A 21,055-nucleotide genomic window follows, 5' to 3' on the forward strand; every position below is an offset into this window, starting at 1 on the left:
TTATTTTGCATGAAGAGATATGTGATGCTTCTCTCTATCTGCTTTTAAATGCCCTGACCCACCTATACTTAAAAAACTCCATCAGTATAATTTGAAAGATAGCACTAGTAACAATACTCAGTATTACTAGTAAGAACTAAAATGCCTATTGGTTACTGAGCCAGAATCAAGGATTTTCTCATCCTGCCTATACACAATATCTACAGAAAACATGTTTTTTAATTAATCCTACTCTGTATTTCTAAGAAAGAAACACATTTGTAGCACTCAAACATAACACATTCAGTGGGGAGTCGTGTCTCCTCTCCTTTTTTTAAAAAAACAAAGATTCTGATAAAATCTGCAGTGTGCCTGGTATGCTGTCACAAACCTTTCTTTGAGGCTATCACTGGTCCAATCAGGTGTACAAAATGTATGTTACCAGGTGTGAGTTGTTTCAGACGATGTATCACTGGGCTGAAGTTGAAATGAAAATACTTCTCAAGTTGTTATTTTCCATTGCTCCTTGGCTTCTTGTATCCTTTGGCATTAGAGGCAAAAGTGCTGAGAAACTGCCATGAATGATGCTGTCTGACTATATATGGCAAAACCTTACAAGAGGGAGCCCATGCTAGCATTGACAAAGCACCAGCCTTCATCTTCAGCAAGAATTAGGGTGGTATCTTTTACTTGCCAGGCCACAAATGTTAAAAAGACAAGGGAAAATGTAATTCTGGGGGTCAACAATATTTCATAGCCTTCAGCTCTCTTGGTAATACACAAGAGCTACAAACAACCCTGGGTTTCATGTAATTTTACATCATTTTGATGATCGTGTACTGGCTAACATCAACTCACAATACAGCATTTCCCCTGTGAAATAAACCTCTCTGTGTTTTAAGCTGTCAAGTGTGAAATGGTACATTAGTCCTTGCCTTTTTCTGCTTCTGATGTCCTCTGGCTACACTGCAAGGAAAACTCAAACATTTGCTTAAGTTTCACCATCTTCAGCACACTGAAGCACTGGCCTGAATACGTATGTTTTTTTTCTCTGCTAGGCACTGTAAAACCTCTTTGAAAACTGTAACTACCTTCAGTATGAAGATACACAGCACTAATATAGCTAGTGATTTTTTTCAGTCCTTGAGGCACTACACTGGTACAAGTAAATCCTGTTCAATCTTGCAGTGTACTCTTTATATATAGATATGTTTATATATGTGCAAATCCATACACACAATTTAAATAAGCCCCTAGAAGTTCCATGTGCCCAGCTACAGTTTCCAGCTTTCTAAACCACATTTGTGTTCTGGTTAGTAATTTTCAACATAATTAGCAGATTATTTATAAAGTTAAAAAGAATATAATAAAGAAATCCTTCGACCAACTGGCCCTTGCAGTGTAAACATACAAACATGAATGCTGTCATTGTTACCAGAACCGCTGAAGTTCCTTTTGACTGTCACACACTATTTCTGCATTAAAGCAGGTATTATTCCACAAGCTGTGAAAGGCAGGCACAATGTGCCCGCTACAAAATGTCTCATTTTTACACATTTGGAATAAGAAAGGGTGCGCTTCTATGCTAAAAAAAAACCTATCACAAATTAACACAGAGATAATCTTTATTTTAAGCTTATTGTATATTTTCTGTTCTCCACTCTGTTAAAAAAGGGTTTGCCAGGTTAGACTACTATGATGGGGATTATAAAACAGTTCCTGTGCTTGGAAGTACTTTAAATCTACAAGCCATGTTTCTATTGCTGCTTTGTAGCTCAAACCCCAAAACTAGCGATGATTTTATGAGTTGCTATAGTCTAGACAACTCGGTTACTTTTCAATGAAATTGCTCCTTGGGGAGGGTACTGTGAAAATTCCCATACAATTAATTACAGGTATGTGCAATTAAAATACAATTCTACAGCACAGTAGCTTTACAATTGCCAGTGCAATTTATGTCTGTATCAAACACAAATGCTCTGAAGGGGCTGGGAAGAGAAAGTACAACAAACAGGAGGTTACATGTAAAGTTACCTGCAGTGAGTGAGATAAGTAAGATGCAATGTTAAACTTCTGATGTGCCGCCTTCTCTGGCAAGATTCAAAGTCCTACTGGAAAGCACAAAATCTAACAACTGAGTCAATCGTCCCAGAATGTACTTTTATGGCAAATGGGGCTCAACACATTTTTACTGCCAAATTAAAGAGCAAATGAGAAATTTAACAGAATTATAAGGGAAATGCACCCATAAAGCAGGAAAAGAAAGATAACCAGAAAATACAGATGAAAGCTATGAGAAGGATTGTGATTAAAAAAAAAAAAAAAAGCCTTCGTGTATTTTTCCCTGATAGCATAGCTCTATTTTCCCCCATCAGCTATCAGTATCTTTCCTCTATATACACTTAGAAATGTCTTTTTAACTTTAAAAGCAATTTCAACTGTTTTAGCACCACTTTAAAATAATTTCATTTTTGAATGTAGTATAGACCTTTTTGCACTTAGTTTAGGATGGAGTTAAAAGAAGGACTAAGCAGGGGAGGTTATTGTGGCATGTGTCCTTGTGAAAACCATAGAAAAGGTTAATTACAGGAGAATCCCTATCATTTTGCTCTATATTTATAAGGTACAGTCTATATTTATAAGAGACAGTCTTGGATCAGTGGGAACCCCAAACCTCTGAAAAAGCAAGATGCTCACAGGTTGTGTTGGACTGTCTAGCACAGCTCTCCAGAAATACTCCAGGATCTGTACTACAAAGCTACAGGACTTTGAAAGAACCATAGTCACATTACTGGAGCCCTGTGCTCAGAATTCCATGAAAAACTGATCAAGAAAATAGGAGCAACAGGAGTTACAGTAGTCTGCTGCTGGTCCCTCAGCAGAAGAGACCTCCAGCCACTTTGGGGCATCAAGATACAGTTACTTCCATACAATCTAGGAGTACTTGGAAATCGCTGAAACACCAATTTGTTCAGGCTTGACTAAGATAATGCCCTCGGTCCTCATGGTAATTTCAAGGCGTTTGATCTAGGGCTGCAAGTTAGTAACTATTACTTGCCATGTATTCACACCCAAGACACAACAACAGCACTGTTGCTGTGCATGCAGTACAAGAACATCTCTGTTCCAAAGATCCTCCAAGATGGAGTTTCAGAGTGTTCTGGGAATGTAATTCTTTGGTTCAGCTTTGTCAATGAGTAACCAGTATAATGCATATTCTTGCTTCTCTAAGGCTCCTGGACACCACCTGAGAGCAGATGTCTTCTAGAAAAAAAAAAAAAAAAATCAATTTCTGAAGCACTTCGCCAAGCACAGTGATAAACACGCATTTTTCACTCTGGAAAAAAGAGCTGAATACATACAAGGTTAAAGCCTGGCTCCCTAGGAAGGGAATGTGGTATATAGTGCTGAAAAAACCCAGCATCTTTTAACTATTGCTGGGAACAAATCCCACCTGTGCTAAGAAAACCCCTACAGGAAATAATTGCACTTTTACTTACTATTTTCCATTGTTGTTGGAAACCTCCTACTACAGCTTTATTCCTTAAGGCAAAACCTAGAAACTAGCACAGATTATACTTATTATTCATGCTCAGTCACGACCTCAGCCAAAAGTTTGTGTTAAAATCTCATACCACGTCTAAGCACACACATATATTATAGTTAAGTCATCTGTTGATCAACTGTTTTGCACAATGCCATTCATTATTTTCATTATTATTTATGTATTTATTTTTTACAAGAACACCCATAAGACTCTGTTAGAATAGGTGCCTCAGACTGCTGAATGCTAGGCAAACATATGCATATATTAATTAGCGTGCAGGATTCATATAGGCCCCCAAACCTGCAATTAGATGGGCCTGCTCTGGCTCCAGAAATTATAAAGTTCTCTTTCATCATTTGAACTGAAATGTGAAATCCTGGCACCAGTGAAGTCCCTCAGAGGGAAGTTTTGCCACAGACCACAATACAGTTCCCTCAAGATATTTTATCATAGATTTTATCGTAACTTGCAGTCCTGAAATATCAACTGCATTCAAACTTTCATTATGTTGGAGAACAGATTTTGGTCTTCATTTTGTTAAGTATGGCTTAGTTATTTGCCCATACTGTTTATACAAGAGTGGGTCTATATATCTAATTTTTAATAAAAACACAGCGTACAAGTTCTTCAGGCTCTGAACAGGCAATTAAGCAAGTAGAAACTTCTGTCAATCTGAACAACTAATGAGAGGGTTCCTCAGACATCTGAAATGTGTTTTTTCAAGCTGCAGTAGAACTTGCTACACACCCCATAAGTCAAACACACAAAAATGTAGCACTCTCAGCCCACTTCTCTGCAATGATTTAATGCAAGAGCCCTGGGATTTGATCTCGTATTTCTACTTTTCATTATTTTTTCAATTACATCTCCATGATACTACATTGCATTAATGTAAGGTGTAATAATTAAACCTGAGCATTTATATTATGCTAACGCAGGTGAAGAGTTTTTGAAGTGAATGGCTAAAGTTAGGCTTTTGTGCCTACATTAAACTCTTGAGCTTGCAACTCTGCAAGAGCAGAATACTTCATTCCAGTCTGACAAAACACTTGCTATGTGCTCAAAGTCAAGCATTCACCTCCTCGGTATTAATTGCTTCACATTAATCATGTCTCAAGTACATGTAACCTGCATTTGTAGCCTGATTTTCAAAAGGCCATCGTGTACTTGTTTCCACTGACTTCTCCTAACTCTCAAGTCTAATTCAAAGCAACTTTAAAATCTTCATCAAAGAATATTTTGCAGTGCACTAGCCTTAAAGAAAGAAGCCCACCACAAAAGAACAAGCTCTTTCCAGCTGTAGCAGTATTAAGCCAGTCTGCACTGCCCAAAGGAAAAGCTGCTGCAGATTATCAAATGAATAGTGCGTTTAATGGCTCGCAGTCTGCTCTGATTCAACCTAACATGGAGTTCAGAAATGCCACCTGCTGACAGAAATCAAAAACGTTCTGATATAAATTGCAGTTCTGCTATAAATTCAGATTAATTTGGCTACATATTAATAGCACATCCATAAACAAAAGAAGTCTGAGCACCTAACTCCTTCTCTCAGTCCTCAGTTCATTTTGGGGGGAGGCACAACCCTCTTGCTTTACATTTGTACTATCCACTTGAAACTTACAAAATAGCTTAGCAGAGCATATTTTTTTTGTCGCTGGATTCTGTTTAAGGTGCTGTTATAGCACTCTGTGTAACAGCTGTCTGTGCCATATGATTACTTCATTGTTGAAAGTGTAACATATGGAAACTACACTGAAATGTTACCTGCTTTGATACCTATGAAGAGGAATGAGCTTTTGCATTACAAGACAGCATATTTTTTAAACAACTTAAAGTAACAAAAAAGAAACACACATTTAGAGTCTAAACCATATTAGTTTTCACCATGCCTGTTACTCTGTTTCAATGCCCAATTCCAATAGCTGGTTACTACTGTGTTTTTGATTGCTATTGCCAGTAAACAGTAGGTGGTTTTTCTTCAGCTTTTGCATTCCTGGGAAAGAAAAAGGAACAGATTGAAGAGGATGCCCTTGGGATTCCTTCATGAGTTATCCATGAAGGCAAATGCTATACAAGTGGAATTATAGGAATGGTATCTTATGCCATTGACATAACATTACTTGAAATAACAAGGTTTATTGGGAAAACTCATGAACTGCCACACAGTGCTTTGCTTCTCAAAATCAAAGCTCCCACAACAGACAAGTGCTTAATGGACCAGAAGCAAGGTGGATCCTTACAGATTCGTTTCTAAATCCCAACTGCCTCTGGCAGGAGGAGAAAGGAAATATTTAGTTGTAGTACACAGACTTTCCTCCCCTGTAAATTAGTCACCCATAAGAGGGAACAATAAAGCTCTAAATTATTTCATCAGGAGCAAGAACACTCGTTAACACAAGAAGGAAGCTGTAATCTTTTGCTCAGTTTTGCCAGCAGTTGCATTTGAATCCTGAACAAAATCCAGCTGAATAAGAAGAAAGATTGTCTTGAGTGGTAAGAATCTATTGATTTTACTGAATAAAAGTTTATACATACACTATTTTAATCTTAGAAAATAGTCCCTAATGATGTAAATGGGACCCAATTCTATTCAATTTAGTTTGTTAGCCAAACCTACAAACCCAAACATAATTAAAGTCATTGTAGATATTTCACAATGCAGTCAAAACAGGTATCATAATTACTTTTAATTGCACCAGGCTCTGAAAATACATCCTAGGGGAAGATAGATTTTTTTTTTTTAATTGGAAACATATTTGATTTACTTTCTGTCTTTAAATCACATATTAAATAAAGTCATGGTTCACTAGCATGATTTATTAATAATATTATATTAATATATTAATAATATATTAAAAAATGGCCCATTTCACATGATAGGTTCTAACTGGCTGAAACAGTGCAGCTTTAGGATTATTGACACAGCTATAATGCCATCTTGACTTCAGTTTAAGAATATGCTCTATATACCTATACAGTTACTATAGGTCTACTAAATCATCATTCAAATAATACCCTCAGATGGTAAATGTAATGGTTTCTACGTCAATAGTACTAACTTGGAAGCCTCAGTCATAGGGTTTTTTTAGTATTAAAATATTCCTGTACTGAAATTTTAGGCATATATGATTACAATATCACTGTTTAGATCTCAGATTCCTTAAAGGCTATGGTCGATCCTACAACATGTTTTTTTACTCTAAATTAAAACTCATTATTGCTTTCACGTTTTACTAGAAGGAAAAAGAAAAAAAGAGGCTGAGAAATTAGGTTATTTTCTGTGAGCAGCAAATGGGGTCACTTCCGCAAATACTGAGATTGGGCTAGTAGAAATTACAAGGAAGTTTGCCATATTAAGGAAAGGTAAGATCTTTCAGATGTAGTCAAATGACTGCACAAATATGACTCCCCAGAAAGGCATTTGTCCTAATTAATAATAGTCACCTACTTAACTGACAGTTGCAAATCAAAATGGGACTGGCTAGTTCTCTCATGGGCTCAGCTATGACCACCCATGAAAACTCTCTTCTTTCATCTGCTTTACAAGAGGAAGGACTGACCGACAGCTGCAGCTGTTCCAGCCAACCATAGCATCCTCAATGCTCACTGCCAGGACTGGCTGCCACCCGCTGCCCAAGACGATCAGGCAGTAAGTAGGTCTATAAACCTGTTAAACCAGCATAAATATTATAACTTGTCATCTATTAAAATCAAAATAAACAGGAAAGGAGGTCTGAAAGCCAGTTTCTTCAGAGCAACATGTAATGCTAACTATGAGGTTTTCAAATATCCCAGCTTTTTTCTGGGAGTGGGCAAAACTTAGGGTTGAGCCATTAAAAAGCCAGTTGGTAGTATTAAACTCTTGCTTTAGGATTTATAAGAAGGCCAAAAATTCACTCCAGGCTGAAATTTACTATCCCAGGTCTGGAATCGTTTAAATAATAATAAAAATAACAATAATTAAAAAAAAAAAAGTTAAAAACCAGAGAAATAAAAAAGTCATAAATATGGAAGAAAAACCGAACAAACACAATCCAGTGGTTTCAGAGGATTTTTGGCACCCCTTCAATGCAAAAATGGCTTTATTTTTTAAAGACGTCTGAGAGTCATTACTACGAATTACTTTTATAACTAAGACTGGGACCAGGTTATTTTAATAATTGATTACTATTAAGTTACTATCACAGAATCTCTTTTAAAGCTTTTCAGTATGAGGAGATATCATAGTTTTCAAAGGAATGTCAATGCTCTGACTTACACTCCAAAGCCAGGAAGTTGGGGCAGGAAATCTCATCTGTGAGCCACACTGATGTATGAGAACATTTAAAAAATTAACAGCGTATGTTAAAGATGCAATGTCAGCCCCAGTTTTATCCATAACTAGACTTCATTAGTTTTGTGGGTTTAAAATTGACATTTAAATATAAAGGCAACATAAGTTTTTGCGACTTAATTGAGCGCTCCTTAAATAAAGAGATATTTCAATGTTTGCAGACCATTAACATCTTTCCAAAATAAGCTGTGTGCTGGTGCTACTTAGCAATATTTCCCTATCACCCTAAGGAGCCTATATAGCTAATAGAAGCCATTTGTTTTGCTAAATTCTGCCTGAAAACTCTAAAGAAAGCATTTAAGCTTACTCCTGGGAGACAGTATTGTTAAAACAAAAACTGGAACAAGCTTTTCAAGTGAACTTTCTGCAATCATGAGAGGACACAGGTCTTAAGAAGAGGAAAAAACCTGTTATAGGGGAGGGAATAAAAAGCCAAATGTAAGCAGAGTGTACATGCCCGTCACCCCGAGGGAACAGAGGGGAGGACAGTAAAATTAACTGCTGCACATTTCTACTACCCACCAAAACCACAAATGGGCCATTCTGGGGGACTAACACATACAGAGTCTGCAGATAAATACATGTCTGACTCATTACTTGAGAAGAGCCTTAAAGAGAACACTCCTCTGATGAATATTTCTGCTTCTACATGACTGTTCTCATTTGTACAGAAGAAGGTGCCATACATATGCATGCAATGTCTGCAACATGTATGTGTGTCAGCTTGGAAGCTGCTCAGCTCTGTCTGTGAATTTGGTCTATAGTCTTTTGGCAGGGATTTTTACTGCAAAACTTAACAAACATTCCCCATAGCCAAACCACCTTGAACAGTTTCTTATCAAATTTCACAAGCTAAGTGGTTCACATCTGGTTAATATGTGGATGAGAGATCACTATATGAAATTATGCTTTGTTGAAAAATGGCAACAGTAGCTTAACAGCATCAGGAAATGGCAGGATTTAGCTGTAAGCATGTCCACAAAGATGACTGGGATTCAGGTAGCTGCTGGCTTCACCCAAGATAAGACTACCATACCTAGGAAAGCCAAGATGAGCAGCATACCTAAAGGGAGGACAGTATGTGGAAAATGGGACATAGAAGATGAGTGAGGTTTCTGCTTTCTACCTGAAGCAAGAATGGCAAACAGCCACGAAGGACACTCTGCTGAATGACATGCGTATGTATATGCCATCTCACCAGTTGGCAAGGCATGCTTTCTCTATGGCATCTGAAGCAGCACCAGCTTTGAGTTACGCCTTGTGCAGTAACAGTAATCCCAGGCATGCTGCTGAAGTCTGGTATCCTAACACAGTATCAAACAACTGAGATGGAAGATAATAGAAGAGAAACTGCCATTCTGAATTTCTCACTAATAGCTTGGCAAAGTATAGGTCTAGAGGAGGATGAGGACAAGAATTATATTTGGATTATAACAAATACTTAACATCAACCCAGATGATGCCCTTTTAGGCAACCTACAGAAAAATATTCTATTTTCTTAAGTCACCGCAACATACATGTTTACTTGTATTCAAAGATGAGTTAACAAGAGTTTGCTCGGAGTACAAATCAAACAGGATCTCACGGAAGGAATACAGCCGTATTCTTCATTCTGACTGGATGCAGTGGAAGGTATGCCTGTAGGGCTTGGAAGTTGTGTAGGCACTGCGAAGCTGAAATGCAGGACAATTTACATACTCCAAATTGTTTCCCTGAAACAGATCTTGCCTAACTATCCTTGGTTTTATCACCTCGCTAGTTAATTGCCATACACACTTGCACTTGAGGGAAAAAGATTTGCATCAGCCAACAACAGACATGTGAGCTGCCTATTTAAAATTAGTCTGCTGGCCCTCCTGGGCTCCCTCTACAGGCACTGCACGAACAACGAGAAACTCAGCCACAGCATGATTCTGAGCACCTACCTCACCTATGTAGGTTAGAACCACTGCGGAGACCAAAATCCTACGCCAAGCAAACACTGGGAAAAAATTTGTACTTATCAGAAAAAATATCAATGCTTATTTTAGACCCATAAAAGCTTTTAAGATGATAAAAATAGAAATTCTGGGCAGAGACTGCTGAAATGCAATTTAGTTGATAGTTACTTTAAAAACCCCAAATCCTTCAATAAATAATACTTATTTTTTTTCTACCAGGCTATTAAAAGCCCTAACTTTGCAACAGGGCTCTAATGGGGAACTCGGAACAGAGGCTGAAGAAAGTGGAAGGTGGTATTACTTTAACCTGGCAGGCAGGACTCTAGAAACTCAGCCATGAGAAGCTGAGTCTCTTATCTAAAGGTAAAACAACATTGAGTAACTTAAAAGGTTTGAAAAATATAAAAAAAAAATAAAAAGTACTTCAGTAGACAGATGTTGCCTTTTTTCTTTAGTATTTGATGGAACATGTTTCAAATAGTACATTGCTAACCAGTGTTCCTGACAGATGTGCAGTTATACTACCTGACCACATCATGAATTAGCCTTCTCAGGAAGAGCTATGCAAAAGCAAAACAGAAGAAAGCAGAAATTCCTTGACATCTGTAGGATGTCAAGGAAAAAAATCAGATTGTTTCAAATAGGAGATAATTAAGAAAATCTATTAAAATTTTCTGAATTACATTAGGAATTTATCATTGAGCTATTCTCAACATGCTCCCCTTTTCCATATCCAGGGACATAATGCACAACCAATTAATTTCAGAACTTCCAGAAAGAGTGTTATGAGGAACGCTTCAACTTTTCCATTCAATCACTGATACTAAAACATTAAATCACTTCTACAAAACACATGGCATAACCCTTTATCAAGGCAGGGATGCTCGTATGATTTCCTATAAAGAAGAATATGTTGAGCCTACTTATTACAGAAGAGAACAGATGTATTACATACATAGCTTTTTAGAAGGAAATAATTGGTACTTAATCTGAAGTGTATCAAAATTATCTGACAAGATCTCTACCTAATATAAACCAGACTGACTTGGGCCATGAATCTGGTTCAGCACAGCAAGCGATTTTCAGTTTCTCCAAGTAGTGTAAAAAACTTGTACCTTAAACAGGCAGTGTATACCACATGCATAGCTCTCCTACTGATATATCAGGGGTCTTCTGAAACATTTGGTGTTTCTGGTGAGGTTAGGTTTTTAGTGTAATAATTCCAGTAAAAGTATCCTTCTCGGCTTTAGCAAAGAAAAAACACATTTTAGAGACTGCAAACCAAATGCAAATGAAAGAGCCCAAAGCTATTCTGTTTAATTTTAGGGGTTTTCTTCCCAGTGCCTCAGTATGTCTATTTTTCTCCAAACGCCATGTAGCAAAATTGCCGTCTTATCTGGGATAAAACAAATGCTAGGGGCTTACCTGTAGGAGTACTACTGCGAAATGAAGAGGAGGGAGTAATTGGAGGAGTGACTGGAGGAGTAAGGCTTCCACTGCTGTGGCGAGGTGGAGTAGATACATTCCCACGGGACACTGTGCTTGACAAAGTCAAAGAGAGTTTCGGCTGAATCTTTTTCTTCAAAGACTCCTGCTCACGTCGAGCTGCATCGGTCATAAATCTAGAATAAGGACAATCATGAGGATGAGAGGCTTGAAACACTGTCCACAAGCAAGCTGTAGGTGAAGTATTTTTCACCCTCAGTGACCAAACAGAGCTCCAGATTCAGCCACAACAAGTTCCTCTGCAACACACAGATTTCAAGAATACAGACTTTTTCATCAATGGCTTTATTTCTGTGTTCAAGGTCTGCGTCATTTCCTTCAGATTTCAACAGAACTTACATAAGATATTTGCACCATGTGCAAACACACAGGTTTTTTCAAAACTCCAACCAGAGATCAGCATTGCAGACAATATTATAATACCTATACTCAATACTTTAAAATAACTACATTCAATCCTTCTGTGAAAAAGTAGCAGAGAGAAAAATGTCAGGGGCAAATGTATTGAATCTGAAGGCTAAAGGGATAGTACGAATTACACTGTATATGTAATTTCCAACTTAGGATAATCACATTCTTTTTCTACAGGTTTTAGACAACGTTGCTTCACGTAGAAGATGTCCAATTGAACTGCAACTCCTCAAGCCAGAATTCACAACTCTTGAAAACCAAATGAGATATCTCTGTGGAGCTTTGGTACATGCTGCTGAAGGCCTAATGCAACTCAGGGTTCATCTCTGTGGGATATTGAGCAGTATTTTAATCCTCTGTCTTCCCCCTCCAATGCCTAAGGAGCCATTTTGAAGGATTCCTAAGAACACAGACTAAGGTAGACCACCTTGTCCACACAGTCCTCTGTCCTTCATGCTAAAGTACAAATAACACCTGTCAGCAAATAAACCAATATTTGCTAGCATGCAATACAGAATAAAAAGTTGTTACACCCAGACACCCGTCTGACCAGCTTAGACAGAGTAAACCACGTTTTAGCCAAGACACAATCTTTACATGATCAGCTCTTGCAGCCTTAGCAAATCATGCATTCAGAGACATGAGGATGTGGTGCAGCCAGTACATTGCACTAGCCTTGGAGCCAGCTGTCACCTAGACACTCACATTTCCAAACCAGTAAGGAAACAGAATGACAAAAATTGCCAACCATTATTTGTATTGGACTGAGGGTGATCTGGCTTGCTTTCAAGAGTCACACTCTCCTCAGAGGAGCCTAGAAGAGAATGAGACGGACGTGGAGACAGAAGCAGCCACAGAAAACAAACCTGTGGAGGAAATAATGAAGATACTGAGTTGTTTTTTGGGGGTAGGTGGCAAAAGTTTGGTAGTGGTGACAAACAAGGAGAAGCAGAGAGAAACTGACACAACCGGACATCAACCCCTGCACCACTTGTTCCCTCACCGAAGGGACTGAGTGTGGTCTGCAGCAATAGGAGGGGAGGAGTGACATCTGGAGTGAAGTGAGCCTAGGAAAGGGAGTGGAAAGCGGGAGGAAAGGTGACTTTCCCCCCAAAGTGTTTTACGGTTTTTCTTTTGTTTCTCAATAACCAATACTTGATTCAGTAATTATATATTTATGCTACTGGCAAAATTAAACTTAAGTTAAATTCCCCAGGCTGAGTCTGTTTTGCCTGAGATATTACTTCGTAAATGATTACCTTTATTTCAGCCTATGAGTTTTCTTGTTCCTGCTTCTCCTATTTTGCCCCCCCCCCCCCCCCAGCTGGGGCTGTGGGGGTGAGTGAGCAAATGGCTATGCGGCTACTTAGCTGCTAGCCATGGATAACCCACCACCCTACACACAGCAACAACTGCATTTGCTGTGCAACCAATGTGACTTATGTTTCTCATCATATGAGAAGATATGGAAGCAGCCCTCATGTATGCCCAGAATCCAACAGAGGACTGGAAGATCCACCTTGAGCTCCTGAGGAAGAGCAGCAGAACCTGACGAGAGGGAGGCAGAGGGAATAATGCCACACCAATCATCTGGTTCATGTTTTATATCCTGATATTGTATGAAAGATAAGGCCACAGGCTGGCTGGACAAACTAATTCTGCAGACCACAGTACCAAAAGAACTGCTCTGAACATGGCCACCACATCACATAAGGTCTTGCAACAACACATAATACCTGCCACAGCACCTGTAACATGGTGCTGTAGGATCGTCCAGCTCTTCTCTCACCAACGGTTTAAATTGATATGAACCACTATATTCATTTAGACTCTACAGAAACTCAACGCTTTGTGACTGTTAGCAACATATGGGCAGTTTGGATGCAAGCTGGCTTTGAGTCCAAACCTGACTGCAGTTATGGACAGATCTGAGGAAAACCAGCTCTTGTGGAACAGTAAGGGATGCATAGGGAATGGGAAAGGAGAAAGGAAAACAAAACCAAAACCAACCAAACAAAAAACCAAAAAGGAGATTTTAGAAATTTGTGCCAAATATGAAAGAAAAACCTGGCCTAGATATAAAAAGCCAGCTCTTTTTCAAGAGATTTGTGTACTTAAACACAGCCTCAAAAGACTGTGGCATAAAATTTTAAGTACCATCAGAGCAATAAAGATGTATCCTGCCTATCTATACCACAAAGGCATTAATAAGGGAACCTTTTGCCATGATATGTAACATCAGCACAGAATCCGCAGACATTAATAAACAGGTATATGACATGACAGCTTATCTTCGCTGAACAGAGCCAATACATCATGTCAAACCCAGGCATGACATTTTTATGAAGTTAATATTTAAAAAGCACATATCTATAGTAACAGTTCAGTTTTAAATTTCTCTAAACAAGGGTGCAGATATTACTGACAAATGGGTCCCTAAAGTCTAAATTTCATTAAAGAAAAAGAAGTAAAAGGATCTCAGTAAAATGGGCATTCAGTACACATTTGCTTTTCTCTAACTAGGAAACATCTAATTCACTGTTTTTGGAATTTGTACCATGATGTATGCTTGCTTCTGGATGGGAAGCCTTATTCCTTAAGAAAATGTTATGGCAACATTATAAATCCTTGAAAACTTGGAAGATAACCTCAACTGTGAGATATTAAAAGCAGCAGCATGAACGCTGCTATTTAATAAACTCAGCCACAAATAACAATGTTAAAATAATATTGAAGTATAACCACTCTGGCTGAAGTCCATAAAAATCAGGAAAATTTGAAGTTATAGCTGAAACTTCTCTCTGTCCTGTGAACTCGCTCCCATTTGGGCTAAGCATGTTGGCTATATTCCAAAATGTCATTTGTTGTCTACACTGTGAACCTGAGAGAGATGGAAGGCAGAGTCCGCTGCGAAGTTCAGCACTTGATATCTCAAATACGGAATTAACCTTTTCAGAGCCAAAAAGTCCCGTACATTTTTGCTGGAGCACTGGCAGTGCTAGGGTTTTGAAAAAGAAACCCATCTAAGTGGATAAAAATAAAACATTTTTCACTATTTTAACTGAAATGCAGTATTATACTTGTGCCTAACTATCGTGGTGTTCTTCAAAGCTCACAATACAAGCATTTTAATGATGGGTATAGAATGACATTTGCAACAAAGGCTTTAATTTTCATGTTGAAAGTACATTATGGTTGCAACATCAAGTGCTCAGGAATGAACTATGCTGGAATTAACACAGAATACTGGTCTCTAAATTACACAGTTGCACACAATTTTCCCTGCCTCATTTAGATCCACAAGATACGTGGGAAACAGAGTATGAACTATAACCAACAAAGGCTTCTGTAAGACCACTTTGGTTAAATCCCACCCTCCCTACTTATAGTTCTCCTACCACCTTCAGATCCACCTCCTTGCTGAGCAGATCTACCTCTGCTGTTTTCAGCTGTTAACTATATAACCCCATCCCTCCAGTTCCACCACAACGCAGATTTTACTCATCTTCCCTGCTGCATAGGATTGTGTTTACACCTCATAAACCTCTCTCTCCAAATCCAATATACCACATAGGTGCAGTGAAACAAGGAGATTCACTCAGTTCCCAGCCATCCCCTGACTCTGTTTCGAAAGGTATAGATAGTGTTTGGGTGCTTTCTTGTAGATGGTTCATAACATCAGGGAGGAGCCCACTCCTTGGAAAGAAATTGCTTCTTCCCCCATTTTTCCTTTCCTTGCCCTTTCACCTTCTTAATAATTCAACTCCCTGCTGCAAAACACGTAGGTGCATTGATTTCTGAACCAAGTGCTTGCTGCAACTTTAATAAACATGACCAAAATACAGTATTTCCCCCTCCTCTCATTCCCTGGAATGGTTCAAGTATTTTTATTGAAACTTTCCCAAGAAATTCAGCCTGAAGGAGACACCCAGCATGGAACATTTCAGCCCAAACAGCTGAATGTTGGCAACATAATAAGCAACTGAAACACTCTTATAATGGAAAGTGTTGCACAACCTTCCATATAGGTGGCAATATAATACAAACAGCGTTAGCTGTTACCAGCATAAAAAGTCACAAAAAAAAAGCACAGTTGTTGTTCAAATAAAAGAAAAAGCCTTTTACAAACCAAACCTTTGCAGTATTTGTAAGTCTAGTTACCCCCAAAAGCTTTGGGATCGAGAATGAACAGAAGCAGAATATAATCTGACAGAAATCTCCTATTTGCTATTAGCATGCACTGATTGTTTCAGGATTGTGCCCCAATGTGACTCACATAAGGATGTCAGAGTTAGTTTATCATAAAACTCTTACTACACACAATCCTAAAGACAGTTTAAGAGTTCTGGGCTAACACATCCAGATTGAGGGTGATGGTACTTACAAAAGTGAGTTGCAAATAAACAAAGATTTTACTTGAGATCTCACTTAACAGAAAACAGACAAAACCAAAACAGGTTGCTACTTGGAATGTATCTTGCTAATAATGGCCTTCAGGGTTATGAGGTGCCCTTTCCTCTTTCTCCTCGCTGTTCCAGCTTGCTGATGCAGGAAGTTAGCCCTGCTTGGACTAGATCCGTTTCTGTGTCCACAGGCATTCATACTCACAGTGAAGAAGGTGCATCACAGCTACCCTGCTGGATCTCAGTATTAACCTGCTACATTTGGTTTCTTCATGATCTACTCTAAAACATAGACCAACAGAGGAGACGGTGCAAATCACAAGTCTGTCATTCTCCAGTTACTGCATACACACACGAGAGAGCAGGGGGATTATTCTAAGCTTGCAAAACAAGCAGATTACACTACAGAGATGCTCAAACCCAGGACTGCTCCACAGCACTGTCTGGTTGCCCATATGCTCAAAACCACAGCTATGCTACCTGACAGTAATACATATATCCTGTTCTGTGCCTCACCATTGGCCACAATGGAGAATAAAATTAGTTCTGACCTTCTCTCATTATCACACAGATAATGATGGAAGAACATTCATAGTAACATTCAGTTCATATTCATGTTTGCCTCATTTGGCTAATCTGTACTGGGAAAAGCCCATCACCTTCACTAGAACATGAGAAATGCTGCTCAGCTTCCACCACTCATACTGCAGCAGACTGCTCCTTAACCCAACACCTGGTCAACTTCAAGACTGACTGGAAAGAGAATAATAAATCCATAGTGTGCGGCATCTGTGTGGCTTGCAGGTCCCACATCGTGTTATCTTCTGGCTGTATTATATTTAGATCAAAAGTGGTGGAACTTGCTTGGCAGACTGGACATACACTACCTTAACTACATCCCACATACTTAATCACATACATAGATGAAAGCCACACATTAATTCCCCTGTTACGCTTTACACCTATCAGAGCAAGGTGCTGGTTATATCGGCTTTTCCCACTTTTGTTTCAAGGTGTTTGTACAATTCTTTGTCAGTGTTGCACCAAGAGAAATAAGGAGGTAGGGACAGCAATTTTAGCTCCCCATCTTCCTCATCACATTATCAGTGCTCAGGGAAAAAAACACCAAGCAGGCTATGATGGAAGGCACCTCTAGCTGTGCAGTATCTTAAAACTTCAGACCACCACTACTTTGAAGAGGGACTCGGAGGATCCCCTTCTCAAGGCAGGACCCCATTTCAGTATGGTAGGACCCTGTGGACCCTGACATGCACTAGTGAACCCCTCAGGAACTGTCCTCCACACTTTTTGCTGCTTCTGCAAGCAAGGACAAAGCAACACGGTTTGGTTCAGCTAATGCTGGGAAGAGAAGACAACTGTTAAGTTGAACTGTTATTAGGTTCAGGAGAAATCTGGTGAAATCTAAATGGTAGGAGTTCAGCAGCAGGCTGTCTTGTCCCCTGGGAGGGATGAAAGGCTTTTCTCAGTTGGAGTTCACAAAACTGGGCCAAAGTAAAGCCAATCCATGTCCCCAGTAACGCCTTGCCACACTCTTTATGTGATAATGAGGGAAGAAATATAAAAGCAAGTTTCATACCATCCATTAACTCCAATTATTTGATGAGCACCCTTGAGCACTTTCACATTCCATTCTTTGTAGTGTGGGGGAAACAGAAGCATTCTGCAGTTCTGTACAGACCAATCTTGCCTCACAGAAGCTATCAAGCATTTTTTCCTTAGAGAGCTTCCATTACAATTTTAACAAAACCCCAAGAAGCACTGTCAGTGTGAAAAAGCCACATTAGGATGCATCCATAATCACACACATGCCCACGCTACTTAGACTAGAGAGTATTTGCATAATGCTAAAACATATGATTTATACAAAACTCCCTTTTGTTATCTTATTTTTTTTCTGATTTCACAAAAAAGCATTAAAAATGTGGGAGAAACAGCACAAAAGAATAATCCCCTCTCAATTATTCCCCTGAACCTGTATCCCATTTCACAACAGGCACTAACCTGATAAAACAAACCAGTAAAGAGCATTTTTAAGCTTCTGGAAAGAATTCTTCCAGCCCAACACCCATTGCAGAAACGCCACTCATCTAAGCTGGCCTTCAACATGGAAACCCATCTGAAATCAGGTCTCACAAATTCAGTGTTCACTCTCAGTGCCAGTACTCAGGCTCATCTATTGAAAGCTTTCCCTATGTCCTAAATAAGGAGTATTTATGACAAACTGATGAGTATCTTGGAGAGACAGGACAGAATCAGATTTCTTTTTATTAGTCATCCTTGGGATAATTTATTGCTGGTACAGTTGTTTCATTTCCATTATTCAACCTGTTTTCTCAAGATGTAAAAATATCACCACAAAATCAGATACAGTGTAATACCCACTTTTCTGAATATGTGCTTCTTTGACAGATGTAGTAGAGATTATTAGGATGCACATTACCTTAAAATAAGTAGTTTAAAGCAGACTTCACATGGAGTTTCTGCCTCATCGCTGAAAAAGACTGGAACACAACGTGCAGTTGTACTCATATTGCTGACAGCAGACTCAAGGCTGCAGCCTTATCAAAACTGTTCAATACGAGCAAGAGTTCAGTGGGTTTACTCTAATTGTCTGCTCTTCACACATTCTTACAAGATACAATATGGCACAATAAAATAGCCACCAAGTAGATATTTTGCGCTTTTTGCACAGAAAATTGATTCAGAAGGCTGAGTAATTTCATAGTTAAACATATGTAAGTGGATTTAAAGGATGGTGATATGCCAAATAATCTATTAATACTCAAACAGAATAAAACCAAAGCAGCAATTGCCTAACCATACCAAACAATACATTTGCTTGCAGTGGAACATGTGTGTTCATTCACTGTTGATCAATACAAGCAGAATTAAAAGTACTAGAAAGGAATTCAGTATCCCTCTTGATCTCAGAAATATACAGACAAAAACATCAGCGTGAATTACACTTCTTTGTAATAGATCGCAAACACTGGATATAAGACCTACCTTCCCATTTCATATTATTTAATGGATTATATACCTATACATATTTAATACATTTATTTTAAATTTTCTGAGAAAGAGTTTTTTTTTTTTAAATACTGTGTTCCATCCCTGACCCCTCATTCTGTTAGCACCATGCCTACATTTATTTTACTATGCCTACTTTTCACGGAGCACCAACTGTAACCTTTACAGTTTAACTGTAATCTTTAATTTACAATTAAAAAAATAAAGAACAATTAGATCAGTGTTGTATGTTCTCCCCACCATAAAACTAGCTATTTACTTAGAAATGAATGTTCTGTTCTGAATCTTCCAAAGAAGGAATTTTTTTGTTTTTTAGGTTTTTGTCTGTTTAAACAACAAAGTCATTTGGCCTTTTCTTTCTTCAATTTGTGTAGGTCATGCAGCAAATGCAAAAACCCAGGACTGCATTTTATAATTCTTTTTAAATTGACAGAAAACATGCACATTGGATAGACAACATCAGAACAATAATGTGATCAGGACAGATCTTATTTTAGATCTTTCACTCAGAATGAAAAGTCATTACTTACCCCTAGACTCATAACTGGGACTCAAGGAGAAGCCCACATCGTCTTTCTATCATTGTTAAAATAAACAAATGACATTTCTGTGTTTAAAAGGAATAAAATTAGAGCTCACCCAAATCAACTTGAGAGCAACATTCATTTCCAAAGCATTAGAAACATACTGCTAGTTCTCTTCCTTTCCCCTCCCATTCCTTCCCCAGTTTTTTCTACCCTATTTTGAAGTAAATGAGTGAGTTTCAGAAAGGAGCTACAACTTATCTGTGACTTCATGTAACTTCCATGGAGTGAGAGGCAAGAGTTAAGCAAAAGACAAACAGACCACTGTTTGGCATGATGTTGTCACCTCTCTAACAAATAAATAAGAGTTTAAGAAGCTGCGATAAGCTTCTCAAGCACATCTGACCAAAGTGCTCAATGTGCTGTGCTCTGCCACATCAGCTTATTTCTCATCCAATTAATTTCAGAGTTTTGCTACTGGCGTAAAAAAGAAGCACTCAGATGGTGCCAAACACACACTTGCAGACTATATTTTCAAATGCTGCAGCAAACCCTTTACTGCAACGGAGCAATCCTCGGCTCAGACACCATCCTCCCCGCATTTACTAATGGGCTTATTAGGACATGCATCAGCCGTGGCTTCAGGTACAGCCATTAGCAAACACACCAGTCATCGCCCTGCTAACAACAGATACTTTATGGGTTATTGCTTAATTAATTCTTGAAGATAACTTCATGAATCCTTACATTTCAGTTCATATCCTACAGGAATATTGCAATGTCACACAGCCATAAAATGTTAGAGATCAAAATGAGAATCTTAGCAGGCATTGGTAACATGAAACACAAAGGAGTATTTGTACATTTAAAGTATTTTTAACACATGATTCTAAAAGTGCACGGTGACAGTTTTTGAATTTGCATCACATATACAACCCCGCCCAATTAATCTTAGTATGAAGTTACTATAATGAGTAAAGGGGGTCTCACATGAAAGTGTACCGATGGTATCTTTTTAGTAATACGCTAATTTAACGTATCAGTTATTCAGCTGAAAAAATAAAATATTCTTATTTCTCACTATATGACTTATTAGACTACTCTAGGCTTCCACAGGAATGAACTGCAAAATTGTTGAAGGCAAAGTAAAAATTTATCTTTTATTTTAATGGGAGGAAAGTGTGGTGAGAGTTAAACTGTATTTGCCTTTTTATTTGTAGCAACTGTGAACTTAAATAAATTTCCAATCTCCTTGGAGAAGATGGAATTAAGCTGCTCACAGAATAAAAATAAGGGGTCTGTATCTCCTAAGTTTGACTTGAATCTCAAAATAGTTCCTGTGTGAGACTAAGTAGTGTAC

At 38.4% G+C, this 21,055-nt stretch overlaps 1 protein-coding gene across 1 annotated transcript in view; it reads right to left on the reverse strand.

The window, feature by feature from the left end:
- The window catches only part of JAZF1 (JAZF zinc finger 1), a 189,308-nt gene that overhangs the window by 17,992 nt on the left and 150,261 nt on the right, over positions 1 to 21,055 (reverse strand). The window contains exon 3 of the mRNA XM_061464856.1: positions 11,226 to 11,422. Coding sequence (XP_061320840.1) covers positions 11,226 to 11,422 — 197 coding nt within the window. The remainder of the gene's footprint in view (positions 1 to 11,225; positions 11,423 to 21,055) is intronic.

Source organism: Pezoporus flaviventris, unplaced genomic scaffold, assembly GCF_033815535.1.
Source record: "Pezoporus flaviventris isolate CSIRO_AGI_PZ_B2104156 unplaced genomic scaffold, CSIRO_AGI_Pfla_v1 ptg000037l, whole genome shotgun sequence".
Classification (NCBI taxonomy): Eukaryota; Metazoa; Chordata; class Aves; order Psittaciformes; family Psittacidae; genus Pezoporus; species Pezoporus flaviventris.